This window comes from Apodemus sylvaticus, chromosome 13, assembly GCF_947179515.1.
Source record: "Apodemus sylvaticus chromosome 13, mApoSyl1.1, whole genome shotgun sequence".
In the NCBI taxonomy this organism is placed as follows: domain Eukaryota; kingdom Metazoa; phylum Chordata; class Mammalia; order Rodentia; family Muridae; genus Apodemus; species Apodemus sylvaticus.
In genome coordinates this window covers 73847655-73874027 of record NC_067484.1, presented here as the reverse complement: position 1 = coordinate 73874027, position 26373 = coordinate 73847655, and the positions used below count along the sequence as shown (strand labels likewise).

The following is a 26373-nucleotide window of genomic DNA, read 5'->3' as shown; positions in this document are numbered from 1 at the left end:
GATTATAGGAGTGGAGGAAGAAGCTGAGCATTAGCATACACGTTAATTTTCAGGGGTTTCCGCTCTTGGATGGTTGCAAGATGGCGAGCAACCTTGACTTTCCTAAATGAATCCTTTTTCCTTTACATTCTTTTTTGTTTGTTTGTTTGTTTGTTTGTTTTTTCGTTTCCCCCCCCCCCCCCGAGACAGGGTTTCTCTGTGTAGTTCTCTTGGAACTCACGCTGTAGACCAGGCTGGCCTCAAACTCAGAAATCCGCCTGCCTCTGCTTCCCAAGTGCTGGGATTAAAGGCGTGTGACACCACCGCCTGGCTTCCTTTATGTCAGGATATCTTATAATAGCAACAGGAAATATGGCAAGTACTTTACTGGGGTGGTTTGAATGAAAGTAGCCCCCATAGGATCATAGGGAGTGGCACGATTAGGAGTTGTAGCCTTGTTGGAGTGGGTGTGGCTTGTTGGAGGAAGTGTGTCACTGGGGGGTGGGCTTTGAGGTTTCAGAAGCCAGGCCCAGTGTCACTCTCTTCCTGCTGCCTGCCAGTTGAGATGTAGAGCTCTGAGCTGCCTCTCCTGTGTCATGTCTGCTTTGTGTCACCGGGCTTCCCACCATGAGGATGATGGACTAGATCTCTGACCTGTAACCCAGCCCCAATTAAATATTTTCCTTTATAAGAGTTATCATGGTGTCTCTTCACAGCAATAGAAACCCTAACTAAGACATTTACCAACTGATCTATCTTCCCAATCATTTTGTATAATCTAAATTATAGCCCCAGAAACATCTTCTTCATGGATTCTTGCTGTGTTTCTAATAACTTTCTAGTAGATTTAAGCATTTTTGTTTGAGAATGTTGGATATTCTAAAGGATCTTCTTATAAGTGTTCTTAATCAATTGCTCTTCATTCATTTTCCCGTCGGCCCCAGCCAGCCCTGTCTCCCTTCCACACCAAGTGACAACCTACAGTGCTTTTCTGATGCCAGTAGCTCCTCCGGGCAACCATGCCTCTTGCATGTGCTTGAATGATCACCACTGCCCTCCTCTTGGCCCGGACTTGCTGTCGCACCAGGTAGCCCCTGCAGCGGGCCTGCAGCTGCACTATCTTCTGTCGCATGGTCTGGAACTGTCTCATCAGCAGGTGGCTCCGGGCAATGGCCTGCAGGCGCTCAAAGCCCACTAGGATCTGTGAAAGCAGGAAGTAGCTATATTTATGGCAAGACCACTTTCCTGAGAGAGAAGAGAGTGGTTCTTCATAGAAGACCCTCAGTGCAACTTTGTCACCTGCTTTTTGGTACAGTGCTGGTGTTACAAGAATCCATACATGTCAATGTGCATGCACCTACTGATTACGTGGAGCAGAGCCTACCATTCAAAAAAGCACCAAACAAGCATCTGGAAAACAGTATGTGTGATGGTTTTTTGTTGATTGTGAACTTGGCAGATCTAGAATCACCTTGGAGACAACCTCTGGACTTGTCTGTGACAAGTTCCCAAGATAAGGTTAATGGGGCTAAGTAGATCTACCCTAAATGTGGACAGCATCATCTCGTAGGTTGGGTTTCTGGACTGTATAAAGCGGAGATGCCTAGCTGAGCAGAGAAACTCATTGTTCTGTGCTTCCTGAAGGTGGATGTGATGTGACCAGCAGACTGGTGTTCCTGCTGCCACAACTCCCCATCATGATAGACTGTACCCTTGAACTATGAGCCAGCATTAGTCTGTTTTCCCTTAAGTTGTTTTTGTTGGGTATTGTCTTGCAGCAAAAAGGAAAAGTAACTAATACAATGTAAGCAGTGGACCAATACCAATGCCGGCTCCACAGTGGCCAGCTAGACAATGAAGCCTCGTGTGGCCCCCACTAGAGTGGGGGTGTCTTTAAAATAGGAGAGAAATGGATGATCACCCAATCTATACCATGCCACAAAAGTTCCTGGGTCTCCACGATGAGCCTGTTGGCTGATCAAAGACCAGCTCAGTGGGCAAGCCTAAAGCTCCCAAAGTCACACAGACCCATAGATGCCAGATGTACCACTCCTGAGCAAATCAATTTAAGGTCTCATGCCTCATTTCCTTTACTTATAGAGTGATTACTATTAAATAAAACAATGCACTCAGTACAACAGGCCCTCGGGTGACCCCTCCAGACTTGTGCATTATCACCTGAGACTTCGTGAGCACAGAGTGCTGAAAGTCAGGGCCAGTTTCTGATGGGACCCTCAGATGCTGCAGCTACAGTCACAGTCATTATGAGAATGAATAAGGGGTTAAGTGAAGCCCGAGAGAACAGTGATGGCTGCTCTGACTCACGTAGAGCACAGTCACTCTCTGGGGCCTGTGCGGGCAGAACAAAGAGGAGGAAATGCCGTAATATGAGGTACCGTCTGAGTATCTTCATCCCAGCCCAGCTCTGGGGGATGCCCAAAATTCTGGAGGGGAACACTTTAACACCCCAAACTCAAGGCTGGAGGTAAGCTGTGGAAAGAGTAGGAGGAGGTCTGCTGTCTGGTCACTTAAGATCTGCATTCTGTATCAATCAGCAGCGGAACTCGTCCTGCTGGGAGCTCCAGTGCAGAGAAACAATCGTGACTGTGTCTGTCATGGGTCAGTTTTCTGCTGCCCCTGAAAGTCCATCCTCCCAAGCTCTCTCTCTCTCACCAGCTTGAAATTCTTTCTTTGGTTATAGCCTCGCCACACTGCCTGGAGGGTCACAGCTGCCCGTCTCTGCCTCAGGAACTCCTTCCTAGAGGGAAATGCAAATTAGAGGCATTGAATTTGCAGACAGATGGCAGATGTACATGCGGCTTAGCGTCATGAGACCTGCCATTAACAACCTAAATCTCTAGGCTAAGGTTGTAGCTCAGTGGTAGAGCATTTGTCTAGTATAAAGTTTAGAGTTCAGTCCTCAGCATCACAAACAACTCCCCTGCCCCAGACAATTAACAGAAAAAGTTAAAGCAAAAGGAAAACTCCCCCACATTTCTGACCGATGAAAATCCAGTTTTTAAAAACAACCAAGAAATCTCTCCTCGTCCCTTCATAGTCTACCAAGATCTATGAAGAGGCAGAACTAGTTGCCATGTTCTCTCTCTCTCTCTCTCTCTCTCTCTCTCTCTCTCTCTCTCTCTTTCTCTCTGTGTGTGTGTGTGTGTGTTGTACGTGTGTGTATGTGTATTGTTCATGTGCGTTTGTGTATGTGTAGGCACATACACTTATGTGCCTTCTGTACATATATATGGATGTCTGAGGTTGATATAAAACATTATCCTCAATCAGTCTTCCACATTTCCACTCTGAGTCTCTCAGTCACACCTAGAGCTTGTTGATATGATGAGTTTCACAGCCAGTTTGCCCTGAAGATTCCATCTCCGCCTTCTAAAGCTGAAATTATAGACAGGATAGCACACCCATCTGACATTTATATTTTGTCCTAATTAGCTTTAACTGCCAGTTTGGCACATCCTAGAGTCATCTATCTGATCAGGGAATCTCAATTTCTTGCCAGCCCCTCAGCCCCAGGCTGGACACAGAGTCTGAAAGTATGGCTCTAGAGAGTCAGAGACCTCTCTCAAGAGCTTGGCCCGCGAGGATCTTTAATTTCATACTCAATTGTTTTCTTAACACTTTAAATACTTTCCTGGATGAATTTCTAAGGTTTATAAAAGTGTGCCTCAGTCATATTAAAATTACACAGAGAACTTCAATATTTCTTATTCCTAGGTCCCATATAAAACAATCATTATCAGAACATTTGCTCTTTGTCTAGTGCACACACACACACACACACAATGAGAAAGTGAGAGACACAGAGACACAGAGACAGACAGACAGACAAGAGTAAGTCAGTTATGAACAACAAAAGCTAAAGCAAGCTGAGATCTGGGTACACTCAGGTTCTACAGCGGTGGTTCTCAACCTCCCGAACGCTGTGATACAGTTCCTCCGGCTGTGGAACTGTAAAATTTATTTTCATTGCTACTTCATAACTGTAATTTTGCTACTGTTGTGAATCATAATGTAAATGTCTGTTTTCCAGTGGTCTTAGGGGACCTTTGTGAAAGGGTCATTCCAACCTCAAAGGGATCCCGACCCAGAGGTTGAGTACCACTGTTCCACAGCTACTGATTCAGCTACCACAAACCAAAACTATTTGGAAAAGACTACCTCTGCACTGAACCTGCACAGAACCTGCACAGATTTATTGTTACCATATTATTCCTCAAATAATACATTCCAAAAGCTAGCTGCATGACATTGGTATTGCATTACATTATCTAGAGTGGGGCTAATTTATACAGGAGGATATGTTAGGTTATATGTGCCAATATTGTACCATTTAAAATCTTAAACTCTTGAGATGGTTCAGCAGTTAAGAGCACTTGCTGCACTTTCAGAAGATCTGAGTTCAGTTCCCAGCACCCAGACGGTGGCTCACAATCATCTGTAACCTCAGTTCCAGGGGACCTGATGCCCTCCACCTGCCTCCACATGCACTAGATATTCGCACGGTGCATACACATGCATGTAGACAAAACACATACATAAAAAACATAAAATAAAATCTAATAAAAACTTTAGAGACAGGGTTTTGTTCAGACTGGCCTTGAACTCATGATCGTCCTGCCTCTGCCTTCTTGAGTGCTGGTATTATACTATTGGTGTACAGTCATGTGCCACCATGCCTGGCAATGCCATTTTATATAAAGAACTTATAACCCAAGAGCCTGGAACTAACCTTCCAAGTGATCTAATAGGCAGCCAAGGTAACAACCAAAGCACCACAAAGCAAAGCTAACCTGTCTCCTTCCATTGTTCACAGCAGCAGCACCCGACCTGACCTAGCTACCTGCCCAGGACACATTCAGCAAAAATCTAGGAGGTTCTGGTTGTTGTGGTAGGGAGTGGGCAAGAATGCTACTCATGAAGATAGAACAAAATAATTTTTTAATCTGCAGGATGGAGAAGAAATGGACTGAAGAAAGGGAGCAGTGCCCTGGGGAACACAGGGACTACGACACAGGAACTAGACGGGTGTCTTCAAGGACCCAAAAGCAAGGAGGAAGACATCACTCCACTCACAGACATGACTCCACCAGCGAAGTGCTTGTCTTACAAACATGAAGACCTATACTCCTTCCCCCCCACTGTGTGTGTCTGTGTGTGTGTGTATATGTGTGGTATATGTAATGTGTGTGTTTGTATGTGAATGTGTGTATGTATATAGGCATGCATGTGGCGTGTGTGTTTATGGTGTTTTTATGTGGTGTGTATGGATGTGTGTGGTATGGGTGTGTGTGTATATGTATGTGTGTATATGTGTATGGATGTGTGTGTGGTGTGTGTATGTGTGTGTGGTATGGATGTGTGTATAAGTGTAAATATGTATATGTGTGGTGTTTGTGTTCGTATGTGCGTGTATATATGTGTGTGGTGTATTATATATTGACATGTGTAAAGATGAGATTGAGATTGGCATCATTTGCTTATAGAATGCTTTTCAATAATATGTTAGAATTATCAACATAGGCTGAATGTCCCCATTGAGGAATTCTTCTCCCTCAGTTTCTCTCCCAGGCCTGCCTGAAGGATTCTGTGTGCTGACTGACAGCATCTAGGAACGTGCCTGTACTCCAGATTAAGTGTGTGAGGTGCACATAGGCTATTCAGTAAGCCTGGAGACATCAAATAGCTGTGGGGCACTTGGCCTCAGAGCAATCCAAACTTTCGGATGGTTTGTGGGGGCAGGCACCTGTATTTGTATCCCCGAAGCACTCTCTGGATGCGGGTGGCTGCTCCGTCCAGGGCCTGGCTCCTCTGGATCTCCAGCATTGTGTCCTGATGATCCTGAGGATGGATGGAAACATCATGTGGCTGTCTCTCCCTCACCCCCACTGCCCCTGCTTGGCACCAGGACTTGGCCTCCAAAAGTCAGGATGTCCCAGACTCTCCTATGAGAACCTGGATGTGGTTCTGAATGAAGCAGCTACATCTCACCCTAAGGCCAACTTAGGGTGGTCTTTCTTTCGCTCTTTCAATCTGTCAGTCTTCATTTCTTAAAGTCATTGTCTTCACCCATAGCTCTCTCCTGCCTCTTACTCCCCCTAGTCCCCTGGGGCCTCAGACATGAAGCACAGGGCTGTCATCATCATCACAGCTCTGTGAAGGCAGGGGCTGACTTTGCAGGACAGAGACCTGTGGCACCTCAGCTGGTGGAGAGGAGAAGTTGGAGACTCAATTGTTCCCCTTTCCTTCTTCCCCTTTATCTGTCATCAGCTTGACTGAGTCTCTCATGTGCCGTGGTGAGTTTGGGCATAGCGCAGGACCAAACCTTGAGCACAGCCTCAAGGAACCAGGAATGTAGGGCTGAGCCTTTCCATCCCTTCCCCAACACCAGCTCCACCCTGTGTTCCTCTGTGTGGCCTTTCATGGCTACCCCATCTTTCTGTACACTTCCCTTGGGGAATTCTCTCTGTCACCCTATCTCTCTATTACCTCCTTCTAGTTTAGATCCCGGATGCCCCACTATGGGCAAGCAAGCCAGTGCATGAATCTATGGCTAGAGAAACCCACAGCCCAGCTGGGGTCCGGAGCAGGCATGGCTGGCCGGGGCTCCTTCCCTTCTCTCCCGCTGTTCCCAGGAGGTCAAAGGCAGCCAGTGCTTCCCAGCCTCTCACCTTCAGGAAGATTTTGGTCTTTCCGACTTTCCAGTCTTTGTCTGTCCCCAGGCACAGGTCAGTGATGCGCAAGGTCATCTGGCGGTGCTTGTTTTGAAACTGTTGAGAAAACCAGGGGTGGCCAGGGACTCTGGAGAGGGGTGGGGTGCCTTCTCCAGAGCTGCTCAAGCAGGGGTCTCCTTGGACACAGGCCCAACGAGGGCTGTCTGACTATACGCAGGCACTCGCCTACTCTCCAGGCTAAGTGGGTGAGGGGTGTGTAGGGTACTTGGTGGGCCTGGTGTCTCCGTGTAGCTAGGGAACACTTAGCCTCTAACCAATCCAAACTTTAGGATGGCTGCAGGATGCAGAAAGATGGCAGAGCTTCCTAGCCACACCCCAGATCCTGGACATGGTGGTCCCAGGAGAGCAGAGTAAACCCACAGACGTGTATAAGGAACACACAGCCACCAGTATCAACCAGAAGCCAGTGCGGGTCATCCACCTTGCCTATACAGCACAAAATGGAGTAGGAGGACAAAAGGAAGGACAGACAGGAGCATGTGGAAGCTGAGTATCCAGGTGGGGGAGGGTCAGGAAGGAGGAGCAGATGCACCGGGAGGCATAGGACCCTACAGTCTCTAGACACACACCTGCATACGCTCTGGGCTGGGCAGCAGCACGCGGAATCTCTGTGAGAACTCGTCGAACGTGTAGCGGATGGGGAAGCCTGACTTGCGGATGTGCACGGTCTCCATCATGCCGGAATAACGCAGCTGCTGAATGCACAGCTCTCGGTCAAACAGCTGTGGGGAGAGAAGACTGGGCTGAGGAGCCAGGGATCCCACCTTCAAAACACTCACCTTCGCTGCCACCAGGGGAGCGCAGCTTGCCTAGGGACCTGTCCCACCATCCCCCACGGACCGGAAGAACCCACCAAATGCTTGGTTGAACTAAAATGACGTTTGTATTAGGTGTGTGCCCAGAATTTGTTATATAGCTGAGCGTGACATTCTGTCTCTAACTCCTATGTGCTGGACTTGTAAGCACGTAACACTGTATCCATATTTCAAATGACTTTTTGAAGACAGCAGTGTGAGTTGCTGAAAGTATTTTCAAGGATATACAAGGCAATAGATAGGAACTGGGACTCAGGCCAATGGGATTGGTCCATACATATAACACTTGGGAGGCAGAAGCAGGAGGATCATGAGGCCAGCCTTGGATATAATGAGGCAAGAGAGAGAGAGAGAGAGAGACAGAGAGAGAGAGAGAGAGTCTCTGGTTCTCAACCTAGGCCTCTCTTCTACAATTCACAGCAGGAAGCTGCAGCCACTGAGATAAATTCTGGTCAGAGACACCCACAGAATGTGAGCCTCAGGCCAGGCAGGCAGTGTGGCCACCTGCAGGAATTCTAAGAGCACGGCAGTTTTCCCAGCATGAGGAATAAGAGTTCTCTAGCTGCCATCTATAGTAACTGTCCATACTTGCTTTTATAAAACAACCTCAATATACAGAATCGCGTCCTATTTCAAATATAACCACATTCTGCTCACAGCTGACCATAACTCCAGTTCTAGTTCCAGTTCTGGCCTTTAGGGGCATCAAGAATTCATGTGGTGAATGCATGCACACATGCAGGCAAAACATCCATACATATAAAATAAACTAATTCTAAAAACTATGTAATTTGGACAACAATAAAGGAAGATACACAGTATGAAACTCTATCATCCGTGAGCACATGTGTGACACCTCCATACTTAGACACACACGCATATATATACTAACTAACATGTATGCACCGATACCTTCCTATTCCCTATGACATGGTTTTTAGTAGCTTTGTCTTTGCAAATCATATTTCCTAGTTTGGGAAGGCCCTGTACTTCTGGCTCTTTGGGGAGGTGGATTCTGTAGATCATAGAGAGAAAGTTCCTACAGATCTGACTCTTCAGTGCCAATGTTTCAAATAGCTGATGCCCTTCACTAAGTGTGGCTTTTATGTGGAAGATGTGCCGCATTATCTCCTAAACTAGTTGCACCTTTTCTGAGAAACACAGAAAACTTTCTACCAGAAGATGAGCACAGATAAGACCACTCGGTCTTAAGAAAATGCCGTCTTGTAAACCCCCATGCAAGTGTCTAGTTTCTACTTCACAAATGTAAGCTTTGATTCTCCTGAGCTTGACCTCTCTAAATGTCAGCTTTGGCCCAAGAGGCCAAATGGTCCATACAGATGAGCCCATCCTGTAAGGATGTGAGGTCAAAGTCTGACTAACAAGAGCACAGCGAGGGGTCCTGAAATCCTAAAGTCCCAGTGGAATCCCAGAGCTTGTCACTGTAGCCTGTCCTTCTACGGACATGATGTTTTGCCTTTCAAAGATACTTCAGGTCATGTGGGCATTCTCGTGACCACAGCTTCATTTCTAACGTCCTATAGACAAGAGTAAGCCTGACTTAATGGAAGACAAATGAGGCCCAGAGGATCTCTGAACCAGGTTAAGCACACACAGCTGATGATGGATGGTCTAAGGAGCTGGGTGTGGGTGTGTGGAAGTCAGTGTGAGGTGAGTGTGCAGGCCACTGAGCTGCAACCAATTCACACCAGTGTCTGTAAAGAGGGGACAGGTGGCAGCTATAATGCTAGCCATGCCCTGGGTGTCAAGTCTAGGTGTCAAACTCAGCCCCTCAGAGCCCTCCCCCATCCTGGCACACCCCAGTCTCTCCTAGTTACCAGCGGCTTCTTGTACTCATTGGGTTTGATGCAGCGGATAAAGTAGGGCTGGCAGTTGGTCAGGATCCTCATCAGCTGCTCCAGAGACTGCTTGAACTGGCTCCCGAGGGTGACGGAGCGCTTGGCGGAGTCTGATGCCTGCAAAGCAACAAGGGGGCATCAGGGCTGGGGAGCTGTGCCTGGGGCACTGTGGACCCTGCCACAGTGAGGGCTGCCACTCAGGACATGCGTGCACACGTCCCCTTCACCCTTCCCACCCCCTTCCTTCTTTCTGTTCCTTCTTCACTTCCTCCTCCCCCTCCCTTCCCTCCTGTTCATTTCTTCCCCCCTTTCCCCCCTTTCCCCTCTTTATCCCTCTTCTTCTTTTTTTTTTTAAAGATTTACTTATTGTTTATATATTAAGTACACTGTAGCTGTCTTCAGACATACCAGAAGAGGGTGCCAGATCTCATTACGGATGGTTGTAAACCACCATGTGGTTGCTGGGGTTTGAACTCAGGACCTTCAGAACTGCAGTCAGTGCTCTTAACCACCGAGCCATCCCTCCAGCCCTATCCCTCTTCTTCTACTCCCCTCTCTTCCTCCTTCTCTCTGCATTTCTCTCCCTTTCTCCCCTTCATTCCAGCATGCGCTACATGCTGGGGATGCTGTATGCTGGGGACTCCTGGCGAGCAAAGGGTCTCCTGGGATATATCTGTCTGGCCCCGTGCCTTGGAAGGAGGGTGGCAGGTAAGTAGCCCACCTTGAAGATCTGGCTTCCTGCCTTCATCTGGCAGAGGGTGCCGTGCCCTAGCTTTGTCTGCGACGAGTCCAGGTTAAATATCTCCTTCAGGAACTTGTTTTTCGAGGACTGAATCAGGATGAGGATGTCTGTGCTCAGCACGTCTCGATTCTTCTCCAGAAAGCCTGTGGGGACATCAGGGCTACCCTTCCGGCCAGTTCAGCCATGCTTCCATCCCTTGAGTAACTTGAGCTCGCCTGGAGGTTCAAATGTCCCACTGACACATACTGTCTATCTCCCACTGGGACAGAGCTTCTGTCCCACGCATCGCTAAGTCACTTCTGACCTCTGACCTCTCAACCCCTGGCACCACATCTCCACCTAGCACTGTGGTCTCGATGAATGTATTATTCTGTTTCTGTCATCTTGGGTATTCTGATAGGGTTGGAGGTTTTCCAACCAGAAGACCTAGTCTTCAGAAAAGGGGGAGGCCAGTGTTCTGAGCTGAATTGTATCCACCCAAATTTATCCACTAGGGCCCTTGGTTCCAGTACGTGTAGATCCAGTATGGATAGACCCAGTATGGATCACCTGTGTTTGAAGAGGAGGTTTCATGTGCATGTAATTGTGCATGCCTGTTTAAGTGGGGTACCCATATGTACCCGTGTATGTGGAGGTCAGAGAACACTCCTCAGGTGGTGTCCTTTTTTTTTTTTTTTTTTTTTTTTTTGAGACAGGGTCACTCATTAGCTTGGAGTTCACAAAAAAGGCTAGGTTGCTATCCAGTGAGCCCCAAGAGTCTGCTTGTTTCTGCCTCCCCAGTGCTGGTGTTACAGGGGCCATACTAACTAAGTCCAGCTTTTTTTTCTTAAACACAATTTCTGAGGATGGACTTCAGCCATCATGCATAGAAATCACTTTATTAACTGAGTTCCCACCTCGGCCTGAGAAGGGTCCTTTAATGATTAACATAAAATGTAGTCATGATGGTGGGCCTTGACCCAGTGTGGCCGGTGACATTAAAAGAAGATATCAGTGCATAGACACACCGAGAGAGGACTGTGTGAGGTCACAAGGAGCGATGGCTACCTATGGGCCATGAGCACATGAAGTCATGGGCACAACAGAGTATCCCAAATGAGAACAAGACACTTTAACGTTTTTGTTTGTTGCTTTATGGTTGGTTTTTTGTTTGTTGGGTTTTTTGTTTTGTTTTGTTTTTGAGACCTGGTCTCATATAGCTCCTGCATTGCTTTGTAGCTGAGGATGATCTTGAATGTCTAATTCCCCTGCTTCTACCTCCTGACTTCTGGGATTACAGGCATGTACCACTGTGCCTAGTTTACTAGTGCTGGGGATCAAATGTCAGGGCTTCGTGCATATGAAGTAAATACTTTGAGCTAAATACCTAAGCCTGTTTCTAAAAATGTGCATATACGTGTGTGTGTGTGTGTGTGTGTGTGTGTGTGTGTGTGTGTGAGCGCGCATGCGTGCTCATGTGTAAAGTGTAGGCATGAGCATGCCATGGTGCCTGTGTCTGTGTGGTGGTCAGAGGACAGCCCTTCTGTGTTGGTTGAGGCTGGATCTTTTGTTATTCAGCACTGTGTATGCCAGGCTAGTTGGTCCTTGAACTTCTAGTGATTACCCTGTCTCTGTTTCCCATTTCTGGCCATGCCAGAGCGGTGCTGAGACTATGGATACGAAATGTGTCTGGTTTTCATGGATTCTTGTTATTCTAAATTAGATCCTCATGCTCAGAGAAAGAAGTTTCCTGAATCTTAACATCCTTATAAGTGTCACGTCACTCACAGAAGCAAGCAAGAAAACAAAGAAACAAACACAACCTCACTCTTGAGCACACAGGGGTGATGGGGATGGGTTCAGCATCCTACTTGGGTTCTGGGACTATGGTTCTAATACTGGTTATTAAGTTGACTACATCTGGAATCAACTAAAACCCAAGCAGCTGGCCATGCCTGTGGGGAATTTTGCTTAATAGGATCATTTGAAGTGGGAAGACCCGCCCTAAATCTGGATCATTTGAGGTCAGAAGACCCACCCTATCCTGACCACACCTTCTGGTGTCAGCCTATATAAAAGGACACGGCAGAAGGAAGCTTTTGCTTTTTGCCTGCTTGCCCTCACTCTCTGTGGCAAGTTCACCAGTCCTGTTGCTGAGACTCCTTTGCTGGAATTAGAATCTCCATTTTCAGGATTCTAACATAGACCAAAGACCAACTGAGACATCCAGCCTCATGGACTGAACGACTACCAGATTCCTGGCCTTCGTGTTAGGAGACAGACATTGTTGGATGAGCTAGACCACAGTCTGTAAACTCCTCTAATAAATGTTCCTTTAATACAGGTTAATTCTGTTCTTCTAATACAGGAACTCTCCCTTTCTCAAGAGCTTAAAGCCAGGATGTGGCAGGGACTGTGAAGCAGCCACACCATCTTCCTGGTTTTCCAACAGAACTCTCCAACCTCCCGGGACCCTGAGTCCTCTAGGTAAGCTACCAGCCTTTCTGCCCTTTTGTCACTCTAAGGAAAAGCATGTGACAATTGTCCCTAGATTTGTGTCTCTACTTAAATTAAAGACTTCACACAACTATGAATGCTGCCTCCTTACCATGTTTCTTAACCACAAGAGCACAGTGGCCACCTTCCCATTCTTCTAAGCAAAAACAGACCTTAGACCTGTGTTTCTCTGATCAAAACCATGCATATCCTGACTGCACTGCAAAGTTAGTTCATGTATCTAAAATCTAAGAGTAAAACCTATACCTATGGTAAGAGCACATAGGAGAGGAGCTGGGGATGCGGCTCAGCTGGTAGAGGGCTTGCCTAGCATGCATGATCCCTGGGTTCAATTCTCAGCACCACATAAACTGGGCATGGTGGCACAAATATTAGCCCTTGGGAGGTGGAGGCAGGAGGATCAGGTGTTCAAGGCAGTAAAATAAAACAATGAGCAACAACAAAAGGACATGTAGGAGAAAACCAGGAGAAGGACTCAGCTGTAATCCCACACTCAGAAGCAGGGGTATTAGAGGCTAGCCTGAGCTACGTAGCAAATTCCTTGACAGGAACTACATAGGGAAGCCCTGTCTCAAAACAAAAGCAATGGAAAGGAAAACCTTCACGACACCTGACCTCACAGTGGACTTCAAGCTATGACACAAAGATAGATAGAAACAAGGCTTCTTCAAAATAAAACCTTTGGCACAATCAAGAAATGAGCCAGGTGGTGGTGGCATACAGGAGGCAGAGGCAGACAGATCTCTGTGAGTTTGAGGCCAGCCTGGTCTACAGAGTGAGTTCAGAACTTCCAGGGGGCTACACAGAGAAACCCTGTGTCAAAAAAAAAAAAAAAGAAAGAAAGAAAAAGAAAAGAAAAGAAAAGAAAAGAAAGGAAGTGAAATAAAGGTGTGATGCCAGATATTTTGGAGGTGAAGGATGAACTATGCATCATGCCTTTGTCTAAAACGCTGACAAATAACACAACAACAACAGGAACGGCAAGGACTTGGCGCATAGCTCAGTGGGAGAGAGCACCTGCACTGTGTGTCAGACCCCGAGCTCCATCCATAGGCCACCAAAGCAGAAATGAAAAGCCAGGCCCCTCAGCACCAGAAACGTTTTACAAACAATATATCTGACGAGGTACTTCCAGCCAGGATATAGAAAATGCTGCTATAGCAGTCATGACTGTAATCCTGGCCAGAGAGATGGCTGACCAGGGAAAGACACTTGCTGCCACATCTGATGACCTGAGTTCCATCCCCAGGCCCCACGCAGTGGGAGGAGAGGACAGACTCCTGCAAGTTGCCCTCTGATACCACAAGCTCAGAAGGATGTGGAAAAGTCGGTACTCTGATACACACCTATTAAGAGTGTAAAACTACTTTGGAAAAGTGTTTGGCAGGTCCCCCAGAACTGCACACAACCTAGCTAGATATATGCTGAGCAAACAAATCTATGTCCACACGAAGGCCTGCACTTGGACGGTCACAGCTGTGTTTTATAAAATAACTATAATTTGGAAATAATTCAAATATCCATCAATTGAAGAGAGAAACAAAATATGGGCTAGTAACAGAATATTCTTCTGCAATAAAAAGAAACAAAGGGGTCTGGGGAGATGACAGGGAAGAGCTTCGTGTGCAAGCAGAGGACTTGGGTTTGATCCCCAGCAACTACATTAACACAGTTCAACCTCAAAAACCTCAGAATATAGCCAGGCAGCAGTGGTAGAGCACGCCTTTAATCCCAGCACTTGGGAGGCAGAGGCAGGCAGATTTCTGTAAGCTTGAGGTCACCCTGATCTACAGCGTGAGTTCTAGTACAACCAAGGCTACACAGAGAAACCCTGTCTCAAAAACAAAAACCAACCAAACAAACAAAAACCTAACACTTTTGAGTAACTGAAAGAAACCCGACACAGAGAGCATACACAGCGTGTGCAATGGTTAGTGTTTTATCATTTGACAGGAGCTAGAATCTCCTGGTAGACTGGCCAGGGGCGGGGGGATTATTTATGCTACATTAACTGAAGCAGAAAGACCCACTCAGAATGGGCGGCACCTCTTCTGGTTGGAATCCTGGACTGTGTAAGCAGAGAAAGGAGGCTGAGCTGCAGGCTGCTGCAGCCTCTGTCCCCTGACTGCCTCCTTTCTGTGGTATCCTGAGCTGGTTCCAGGGATCATACACAGAGCTGTGCTCACCTTCTGTCTGGTAGTATACATCACCCGCAAAGTGCGCGATTCCAAATTGGGTGTCGTGGATGCTCCTGGGGCTCAGGAAGGACTTGTTGTTGGCGTGGATACTGTTCAGTTTCTGCAGCATGGTGATATCTGTCCCCTGGAAGAACCCAGATGCTATATGGGCTGAGGTCCCAGAGACATAAGGAGATCAGGAGGCCAACCCACAGGAGACAAAGCAAGCTTGGCTTAGCATGACTGATGACTCACTATTGATGGACAGCTAGCTCACACTGGGTGGTGACTTGTGGTAGCCAAGGCTCAGGGGCAGAGACTAGGGGCTACTCCTTTGCCAACCCTCCCACTCTCCCCACTAGAAAATTGTCCAGGTCTTTAGCAGTCTGGGAAGCCTTCCTGTAGGAGTTGTGCTGAGCAGGAGAGTCTGGTTAATCAGGGCTCTGTTAAGCAGAGGTTTTGGCAACCTTGAGCAAGTTACACCCAGTAACATGGGACTGCTTGACCTCTGAGGAGGGACTCAGGCTGTGAGTTCTGTTCAGAGGATGAGGAAGACACGTGCCTGTGGGAAGCGGCTCTCCTCGTCCAGGAGAGAGATGATGCTCATGGGCTTGAGAGCCAGCATGTCTAGGATGGGCTGGTTGTCAGTGTAGTGGATGTAGTTCCAGGTGATGTTCTCGGACAGGTACTCCTCCTGCTCCATGGTGAACACGTGCTTCACAAAGAACTGCTGGAGGTGCTCATTGGCAAGGTTGATGCAGAGTTGCTCGAAGCTGCAGAATCGACAGCACCGTCATCAGGTTGGAGTAGGGTCTGCTGGGTACCACTGCAGCTCCAGCAGGGAGCCCCGGAGTCAGGCGGCATCTTTGCCCCCAACATACACCACGTGCACACAAAGCCTATGCGTGGGTCTACCTCTAAGTACGTGATTCCTTTTGCTCTGACTCCAGGGGACTCTGGGCTCCAGGCTCTGACCCTAAAGGCTCCTTCACCTCCCCACTGGCCACCTGTTGCCTTTGACTCTGCCCTGGATAGCACCTGCCCAGATTTGGCCCCTGCACGCCTCATTTCCTCCCCCTGCATTTATCACAGTGGTGTCTGGTAGAATGCCCAGCCCACTTCCAGTTGCTCCAGGACACTGGATCTGAGAGGTTCTGCCCGAGCTCACTCACTTCCCAACTCAAAGGCCACACTCAGTGATCCACAAAACCCCTAGATGAGTCAGTGCTGATATCTGTCATCACCTGACCCCTTGTGGTAAGTCGTCCTAGATCAGGAACAGAGTTGGTGGTTCAAGGGGGTGAGTTTTTAGTTACATAGACTTCTTTGGGCATTGGGGTGTTAGATACACTCAGGCTGTATTTGCAGAAGATCCAGACCTGCTTGTAGACACCCCAGCATTATGAGTTGAGGGTGTGAAATCCTTGCTTCAAGCCCAGTGGCCAGGGTAGGGTGAGGGAAGGAGACAGATACTCTTAAGCTTGATCAGAACCACTGCTCGACTTCTAGTGTGTGTGTGTGTGTGTGTGTGTGTGTGTGTGCAAGTAAATGTATAGAGATACACTTACTTGTGTATGTGTGCATGTATGTGGAATCAACCTTAGATATTGGTCCTTGATGTCACCCGGTTTTGATCTTTGAGACTGGATCTCTTCACCAATTCACCAATTCACCACTAGCCACTGGGACACAGAGATCATCCTGCTTTAACTTCCCCAGGACGTGTGTTACATGCCTGTGTCACCATGCCCAGCTTTCTCCATGAGCTCTGAAGACGAAAGTGTAAGCTTGCACGGCAAGCCTGTTTCTAGCTGAGCTCTCATCTCCTGTCTTCAGAAACAATGGAGGCTGAGATGTTTATACCTATTGTTCTGGAAGTTTTCAAAGCCAAATATGTCCAGGAGACCGATGGCTCTCCGCACATTTTGGGGATCCTGGGATTGGGGAGTGAAGATTGCAGCATTGATCTTCTTGACAATCCATAGGAAGAGGCGCCCATAGATGCCCTGGGGAGAAATGGGGAGAAGCTTTGGTCTCTAAAGCAGAGGAAGAAGGCATTGCCTCTGCAGGTTCACCCGGAAAGGCTGCAGGCAGATTGGCAACGCTGACCTCCCGAGGAATGTCACCCCCAAAGCTGGGACTTGCCCACCCAGCCGTGCCCTGCTCTGCTCTGGGGCTTTGTACCTTGACAAAGGCATCTCTCCGGTCTGTAGCCTGCGCGATGTTCAAGGGCCTGGAGACAAACTCTCCAAGGACAGGGATTGTGTGTTTGATCAAACAGTCTCGGAGAGCCTGGTGCTGCACCTGGGAAGAGAGCGGACCTGTATGGCGCGCCTGTGCGGACCTGTACTGCACCTGTGCAGGAGAGCCTGGCTTGGGGCTCACACCTGCCACTCTCATGATCAAAGACAACTTAATGGTGAGCAATGTTTTGCCCATGGGGGTCACAGCCTTGGTATCACGAGTGCCTTGTACAGTGTTTATGGAAGACGGTCTGTGGTGAATCTGAAAATGTTGCTCTCCTGGGCTGGGAAATGGCTAGTACAGGAAGAGCTCTGGGGCCCTGACTGAGACCCTCCCTCCCTCACTGGAGGCTGAAAACTAAAAGAAGCAAGGGAAGGATGGAGGGGAGTGGCCCTCCCCACCATGCAAAGAAAACAAAGTTTTCTAGCCAAAGTTTTGGAGCCCCTGATGTAATTTGAATGTGCCCCCCCCCCCCATTTCCTCGTTGAACACGTGATCTCCAAATTTACCTATCAATGATGTTTGGAACTGGGACTTTCGGATGTGACTGGTTTTGTGAGGGTTTCTTTTGCTTTCTGGGACCTCCTATGCTGAGCCACAGACTGCTTTGGACCAGAGAAAGCACAGCTCATGTGGGATATTACAAAATGGATATTCTGATGGGTATGGGGTTTAGAGCCCAAGAGGAGACCGTAGGAGTGGGTGGGCTGAATGGGAGATGCTGAGCACAGAGCCACTGAAAGGCGGGGAAGGCAGGGAAGAGGAGGAAGACAAGTTCACTAAAGCGCCCCGGGCACGTCAATTGTTTCCGGTCACCCTCTGGCCAATCTTGGTGCTTACCCTCAGGAGCCCACAGTATGCAGATAGGCTCAGAGCCTGGCAAGTATGGGAGACACATGTGGGGAACTGGACGGGGCTATGAGAACCAGGTTTATGGCTCTGTCAGCCTAAGCCCTCAAGGTCTTAGCCATGAGAATCCCAACTAGCAAAGACAAGGATCCAATACCTCTAGCAACTTCATGGCCAAGGGGAAGGCTGGAGTTTCCATTACATCCGAGGAATCCAGGTTCTCAAAGACTGCAGCTGGGGAAAGAAGCAGTAGTCTTGAGAGAGAAATCTGATGTGATGGACAGAGTACCCAGAAAGGTTGGCAGCCCTGTGTCTGAGCCTTAGAAACACTGCTCAAGTGAGGACGGCCCCTATTCAGGGACCTTCCCCGGGAGAGTGACTCTCCCCCCTGACCAGCAGTCAGTATCGCCTTAGCTGAATCACTGAGACAGGGCCTGATCCCTGTGTCTGGCTAGGTGAGGACCCTGGGCTTCGTGGTGGGGAGACTGAGTTTAGATACTGAGCAGACACTGCACTTGTGTGCCTGACTGGGGTCAGTTCTGAGGGAAGACAGATTACCAGCTTGCTTCATCTCACTATGCTGTCTTTAGCAGCACAGACACTTGTGTATTGATGTAGTCAGAGGCTGTATTAATGGAGCACCAGCTGTAAGCCGCAGTCTCCTGACTACATCTCTACTCACAGTTCCGCCTCTGTGAGCCACTGGCTCAGGAATGGCTGTCTGTCAGGGACAGAAGGAGTTTTGTCTTAGCTTTAAAAGCTGTGAGAACAAAGGGTAGAGCACAGTGGCAGAATGCTTTCCTAGTGTGCATAAGAATCTGGGTTTACTCCCAAGTATCACTCATGCACACACACGTATACACACACACACACACATCATCATCATATACCATCATACACCATCTCACACACACACACACACATACACATACACACACACACACACACACCATCACACACACCATCACACACCATCATACCCCATCTCAAACATACACACACTATCACACACACATACCCTCACACACACACACACACACACACATACACACACACACACACACACATACCATCATAATGGCAGAATGCTTTCCTAGTATACATAAGAATCTGGGTTTACTCCCAAGTATCACACATGCACACACATATACATACATACATACATACACACACCATCACACACACACACCATCACATACCATCATACACCATCTCACACACACACCATCACATACACACACACACACACACACATTAGGTTTCATGAAAACCATTTCTTTGCTTTTTCATTATCTTTTTAATTGCCTTCATTATGTCCCTATGTGCATGTGTGTGTATATATGTGTGCCTGTGTGTGCACATGTGTGAGACCAGAGGTCAGCAGGTGACTTCCTTGATCACTTTCTACCTTATAGTTTGTGTATATAGTGTACCTGCATGTGTACTTGTAATACACAGTGTACATGCATTGATGTGTGGGTGTGGGTGAATTTACACATGCACACATGTAAGTATGAGGACCAGACATTGATGCTGAATATCTTTCACTAAGAACTCTAGGGTCTGCCTGTCATGGCCAACACCTCACTGGAGTTACAAACACACACAAACTCCACCTTATTTTTGTGAGACCTCTCTCACTGAACCTAGGGCTCACACAATGGAGCTAGACTTACTGGTAAGCTTCGGAGATGCCCCGTCTCTGTCTCCTCAGCACTGGGATTAAGGTATCTTAATCCACTGCTGTACCTGGCCTTTTTTTGTGGGTTCAGAAATCCAGATTCAATCCCTCAAGCTTGTGTGGCAAACATTTTACTGACTGAACTATCTCTCCAACCCTTAGTCCATGTCCACGTTCCATGTTGGCATGATCCCTCTGTCTGGTGATCTGAGCCTGGTATATCTTCCCGATCATGCCACGCTCACATTTTTTTCGTTGTTCCTATTTGTTTCAGGCTATATTCTGGATTTGTGTTTTAAAAACCATTACAAAAAATGATTACCGATCTAGATTAGCCATCTTTTCCTCCAGAGAGGACTGTCAGTAATGGTCCAGTGTCTCAGGATGCCACCGACCAGAACCCTTTCATCTTCATGGCACTTTGATTTCTTACACTGGTTTGGGAGGTTCACGAGTGGGTTTGTATACTTGGTTCACCCTGACCATGAGTGGGTAACCCTCTGGAGTCCCGGATAACCATGGAGTGACTGACAGATTCTCTAACTGTGGTTCTCAGCCTTCCTAATGCTGCAATCCCTTGATATGGTTCCTCATGTTATGCTGAACCCCAAGGATAAAATTATTTCATTGCTACTTCATAACTGCAATTTTCCTACAGTATTGAATCATGATGTAAATATATGGTATGTAGATGATATTAGGAGACCCCTACATTCAACCCCCAAGGGAGGGGTCTCAACCACAGGTTGAGAACCAGTGTTTTAAAAGTATCTTGTGTGTATATACATGCATGTGTGCATGTGTGTGTGTGTGTGTGTGTTCAGTGCGTGTATGCATATGTGTGTCTTAGTGTGTGTGTGTGCACATGCATGTGTGCATGTGTGTGTGCATGCACATGCATGTGTGCATGTGTGTCTGTGTGTGTGTGTATGTGTTCAGTGCATGTGTGCATATGTGAGTCTTTGTGTGTATGTGTGTGTCTTTGTGTGTGTGTGTGTGCATGTGTGTTTGTGTGTGTGTTTGTGTGCATGTGTGAATGTGTGTGTGTGTGTGTGTGTGTGTGTGCCTGTGTGTGTATGTGTGTAGGAGCTTGCTGGCCCTGCTTCCCTGTCACTGGGGTTGCCAGCATCCCTGGCTTTTGTATGGATCCTGGGGACCTGAACTCAGTTCCTTATGCCCATATCTTGCTGACCGCTACCTCCTCAACCCATCACCGGGTTCTTTCCCGCAGAGGCCCCATGTTTTGTGTCTTATCCTCAAACCTCTGAGGACTGCAAATCATAGCCACACTTTTAGGATGTATTTTTCCAAAACTGGGTTGGATCACATGATCCTTTCAGCACAAGGACCCAGAGACTTCTTTCTCCTGCTGTCCATGTCCCTCCCCTCCTGGGGGGGGGTGTTATCAAGACAGAGACATTACCCATAAACCCCACATTCCCCAGGTGGAGGATCGCCGCCAACAGCTTGCTGATGTCCCAGTTCTCAGAGTCTGAGAACTGAAGGATCTTCATGGCGGAGCGAACGTGTGCGTAGTCCTTGGCGTCACTGAGCCCCTCATAGGATGTGCAGTTCCCCTGAAGGAACAGGACACTTCAGTTGGGAGAGCCACCCCAGATCTCGTCCCCCCCCACACACACACCCAGGAGCCAGCAAGGCCAAGATGGCTCAAAAACTTAATTAAAGGTCCCTGAAGGTCACCGTCTAAGCTCTGGGAGGACTCTGAAGGACAACATCACGTATCCAAGCTGAGCTAACAAATTAAGGGATTTCCAGAGGCAGACCCACATGGAGATAAGCAAGGGAGACACTTGTGCCCATCATTTGATTTCAGACTATTGAAACAACAGACCTCAAGAAACTAGAATGTCCCCAGGAATTTCCTCCTAGGAGAAGAAGGTTTAGTGGCAGCCAGAGGGGGAGATTGTCTCCCAAGAAGAGATTTCCCACCGTTCCGACAGCTTGTCACACTACCTCGCAGGAGGACTGAAACCAAGACAAGGCTGCTTACTTAGGCCTGGTCTTGCCTTCCACTGGAACCTATGTTTCCTGTCAGAACCCCAAGTACAGACGGGCCTGGAGGACACTTGGCTCTTCTGTGCCTCTTCCCAGGATAGCCACTGTACTGGCTGGTTTTGTGTGTCAACTTGACACAGACTGGAGTTATCACAGAGAAAGGAGTTACAGTTGGGGAAGTGTCTCCAGGAGATCCAACTGTGAGGCATTTTCTCAATTAGTGATCAAGGGGGAAGGGCCCCTTGTGGGTGGTAGCATCTCTGGGCTGGTGGTCTTGGGTTCTATAAGAGAGCAGGCTGAGCAAGCCAGAGGAAGCAAGCCAGTAAGGAACATCCCTCCATGGCTGCTGCATCAGCTCCTGCTTCCAACCCTGCTTGAGTTCCAGTCCTGACTTCCTTTTGTGATGAACAGCAATGTAGAAGTGTAAGCTCAATAAACCCTTTCCTCCCCAACTTGCTTCTTGGTCATGATGTTTGTGCAGGAATAGAAACCCTGACTGAGACAGCCACACTGCATAAATTCCCTTTCTCTGCTTTGTCCATGGTCTCTTGTCTGTTTAATTAGTTCACTGAAGATGGTGGCTGAGACCAGCTTGTTCTTGCTGCCTGGGCCCAGGCTCTGACCCTGACAGCTCTGGTGGCACCACAGCTAAAGCACACCTGGGCTTTGCCGGCAGCACTGGGCAGCACTTTGTGACCACGAGTGAGTCCCCTCTCTGGGCCTCTATTTGTCATCAAACCATCTTGAGCCTGCCTGGCTTGTCTCTAGGGAATGCTGTGAGCTCATTACCACAGGAAGCATTGCTCAAGGCTGACTACATACCAAGACCTGTGCTCCTTGCTATGAGTTTTGAAATGATGACCTGCAATTCTTCACAGCTACTGTATATCTAAGAGGGGCAGGAAAGAGGCCAATGACCCTTAACTATTACTAGTGCTAAGACCAAAGAGTCCAAAGCCAGCCTCACTTGGAGATAGGGAGAGGTTCCCCACAGAAAGTGTCTAAGCTGGACCTTCACAGAGCGAAGGGTGGTAAGACAGAGTTGGGAAGTCTTGAACTTAGAGTGACTAATTGCTGTCAGAGGATTTGCTCTGTGAGATGACTGACAGACTAGAAGTCAAAGCTGGTCACAGGAACAACCCAAAAGAAAACTACGGCCACATTCTAGGAAAGGACTGGCGAAGACTGTGAGGTAGTGACAAGAAATTGATCCAGGGGTAGAATATGTCACCCACTTATTAACTAATGCACGCCATATCTGCTTGAATCTCACTGTCCTCGAATGGAGGGGTAAGGGAGGTCAGAGCTCATGTTCTGAGACCTTGGAGTCTGGTGAACCTACAAGAATGGATTTGAGAGTCTGTGGATAACCATCTATCACCCATTATGCTGAGAGAATATTGTAGGCCTGGAGGGATTCAGAAGAAGATGGTGTATGTGAAAAAGGACCAAAGTCTTAGCTTGGGGCTCCAGGAGTACAAGGATAGAAGGGAAATAGGAAGCAGGCCAAAAAGGTGGCCATAAAATTATTTCCAAAGAGGCAAGAAAGACGACCTAGCAGTCACTCAGGGCCCAGCAGTTAAGATTGAGGTTTGAGCATGTGCTAGCCCTCTCTTTCCTCCCTTTGTTTCTGAGGAACAGGCTGGGAAGAGGAATAGGGTAGGTAGCTCACCATGGTCAGGTAATGGTACTCCGAGGGCATGCCCAGACCCAGCATTTGCTTCTCTTCCGGGCTCATCCCCATCAGCATGCAGTAGAAGATGTGGTAGTTACGTTCCTCTGCAGCCTGGGGAGAAGGGCAACCAAAGAGACAAGTGAGCAACTCCCTCAGGACGCCTCCAGTCTCAGCTTGAAGAATTCTTGGCCAATGTGGCTGTGGCATGTACCCAAGGTCTAGCCTGTACCCCTAGGTCACCTATATTCCAAGAAGCAGAGGATTCTGGGTACCATGAACCAAGAGGCTAGTCTGACCTTAGGTTCATCCTGACCTCACTTCCTAGCCCAGAAAACCATTCAGAGTTGTGCAACTCACTGTCCCATGGAAGTTATAGTCACTCAGTGACCATCCAGAGAGCCAGTGGCCATAGGCTTGTATAGACATGGAGTTTGTAAATACTACTTATAACCACATCCTCATTGTGAAAATTTAGACTGTTGTCAGCTTGTGCTGTCATAAGGTAAGCTTTCTCTCCACCCTGTCTCCCTACCTCTGCAAAATCTCTGCTTCTCTCTCCATGGAAGCCCTTCAGGGTTTGTGTTTCCTCTGGACCTTAAATTCCTTTATATAAGATTTCTATGGTTCTAGCTTGGCTTATGAATGTGGAGGGCATAGGACAATCTTGGATGTGGTTCTTGGGAATCTACCTTGTTTTTTGAGACAGGTTCTCTCACTGACCTAGAACCAGAAAAGTAGGCCAGGCTGACTGGCCAGCAACCCCAGGGATCCTCCTGCCTCTGCTTCCCCAGTCCTAGGCCATGGCCCTCTATAGTGTTCTCCAGGTCCTTCTGCCGCAGCCCCCAAAGCACCTTGACTTAGATTTGTTCTAGCCGGGCCTCAAAGTTAATTTCAGTAGAGGTGAGGCATGGTAGGTACCAAAGAAGGAAGAAAAAGGTGTGGGATGAACAGAGAATTAAAACATAGCAAGTTAAAGAAAGAAAGAAAGAAAGAAAGAAAGAAAGAAAGAAAGAAAGAAAGAAAGAAAGAAAGAAAGAAAGAAAGAAAGGAAGGAAGGAAGGAAGGAAGGAAGGAAGGAAAGAAGGAAAGAAGGAAAGAAGGAAAGAAGGAAAGAAGGAAGGAAGGAGAAGGAAGGAAGGAAGACATGATGTTGGGGCTAGGGAGATGGCTCAGGTGGTAAAGCACTTGCCATGCAACCACAAGAATATGAGTTCAAATCCCCACTATTCATGAAAAGAACTGGGTATGATGTTATATGCCTGTAATCCTTGTGCTGGAGAGACAGAAGCTGGATCCCTGGGGCTTGTTAGCCAGCTAGTCTTGTTTAATCAGTGAGCTCAGGATACAGTGGGGGACCCTGTATCCAAAAATAAGGTGGAGAGTGATCAAGGAACATACCCAACACTAGCCACCAGCTGTCACACAAATGTGCACACATGTGTATTTGCACACACACAAACATGTATACATGTATACACCACACATGCATATATACACGTTGTATGGACAAGAAATTCAAAGCTGAGAACGTTTAATTGCTACCTTTGTACCAATACTGAGAAGCACATGGAGTCTGGGAGGGAACAGAGGCAGGAGGATGACAGTGAGGAAGTCCCAGGGGGGCAGGTGGGGAAGGAGGGGGTAGTCTCACCTGCCGGCAGACTCTGGACTTCTCCAGGAGGAAGTGCTCGATGCTAGCACCCTCGATCACCCCACTAGAGTTGAAGTGGATGTCAATGTACTTCCCGAAGCGGCTGGAGTTATCGTTGCGGACGGTCTTGGCGTTACCGAAGGCTGAGGGTAAAAGGGAGATTTTGACAACAGGAGCAGACGGGAGAAAACTCCCTTTTACTTCAGGGTAGGTACTCAGGGGAGGTAGACGAAAGATCTGGAGTCTGGGATTCAAGAATCAACAGTGAGGAGTTAATGTTTTGGGGAAGTAGTTCATTGGAAGAGTTATCAGTGCTTTGGACAGACAGACAGACAGACAGCATGACTAATACTGTAGACAGACAGCATGTCTGAAGCTGAGGAGAGTTCATGTGGCAGAACAGGGGTCCCTTCTTAGAGGTCTCAGAGGAAGGGGAGGTTTCCTGCCATGTAGTTGAGGAGGACCTGTACCTGGGGGAGGACGGAGGATGTGGGATGAGTGAGGAAGAGGAGCATCTCTAGTTGTGCACCCATTATACCAGTAGCCACCCTGGGGTCTATGGTCCTGAGTTGGCAAACTCCCTTGCGGAGTTGATAGTGGAATCCAGGCAGCCAGGGAGACGGTTAGACACTCACAGCCAGACTTTTGATAGGAGGGTTGGTATTTCATTTTCAGCAGCGTGGTAGGTGGGCTGTTTCAGGCAAACATGAAAAGCCCCTAGTCTAAAATTGGACTAGGAGAGCATACAATTGAAGGTGAGGAAGGCTGTCCTGGTAGCCACAGTAGGGAAGAGACAGTCCAGGACACTAGCGGGTCGGGAGCCAGGTGGCCCTGTAGAGTGTAGACAGGAGAGGAGCAGAGAAGGCCAGCTAGGGGACTTACAGCTGGGAATGCTAGGCTCAGATTTTGAGAGGGCCTCCTCAAGGAGGCAGGGAGGCTTCTGAGAGTCAACAGGGTCACGTGCTTCTCAAGTGATCAGCCTGAAACACGTGTGTGTGTGTGTGTGTGTGTGTGTGTGTGTGTGTGTGTGTGTGAAGGTCAGAAATCAACCTCAAGTATCATTCTTCATCCACACTGTGTTTTTGTGACAGGGTATCTCACTGGGTTCTGATGCTCACCAGTTAGGTTGAGCTGGCTGCCGACTGAGCCCCAGAGATCTACTTGTCTCTGCTTCTCCTGTGCTAGGATTACAACAGCCACCATGCCTGGTTTTTACGTGGGTGCTGGGGATTGAATTTAGGTCCACATGGTTATAAGGCAAGCGTTTTCCCAATTAAGCTATCTCTGCTGCCTCCTGCCTCTCCCTTCATGTCACCTGGGGAATCACATACTCCTGGTCTTCCTACCCTCGTTTGAGGGTTATGACTTGTGTCATGGCTACACATGGCTACCCAGGGCTACCATGTGTGGGAGGACCATTCCTGTCCAAGCCCTCTG

General features: G+C 48.0%; 1 protein-coding gene across 1 annotated transcript in view; it reads right to left on the bottom strand.

Annotated features, from left to right (window-relative positions):
* The window catches only part of Myo7b (myosin VIIB), a 64271-nt gene that overhangs the window by 24061 nt on the left and 13837 nt on the right, over positions 1–26373 (bottom strand). The window contains exons 6-20 of the mRNA XM_052156063.1: positions 24937–25079; positions 23283–23396; positions 21018–21171; positions 18071–18147; positions 17005–17124; positions 16684–16826; positions 15383–15593; positions 14830–14965; positions 10127–10290; positions 9385–9522; positions 7301–7453; positions 6669–6767; positions 5744–5838; positions 2653–2737; positions 962–1180 (exon numbers count right to left, since the gene is read on the bottom strand). Of these exons, the coding sequence (XP_052012023.1) occupies positions 962–1180; positions 2653–2737; positions 5744–5838; positions 6669–6767; positions 7301–7453; positions 9385–9522; positions 10127–10290; positions 14830–14965; positions 15383–15593; positions 16684–16826; positions 17005–17124; positions 18071–18147; positions 21018–21171; positions 23283–23396; positions 24937–25079 (2051 nt within the window). The remainder of the gene's footprint in view (positions 1–961; positions 1181–2652; positions 2738–5743; positions 5839–6668; positions 6768–7300; positions 7454–9384; positions 9523–10126; positions 10291–14829; positions 14966–15382; positions 15594–16683; positions 16827–17004; positions 17125–18070; positions 18148–21017; positions 21172–23282; positions 23397–24936; positions 25080–26373) is intronic.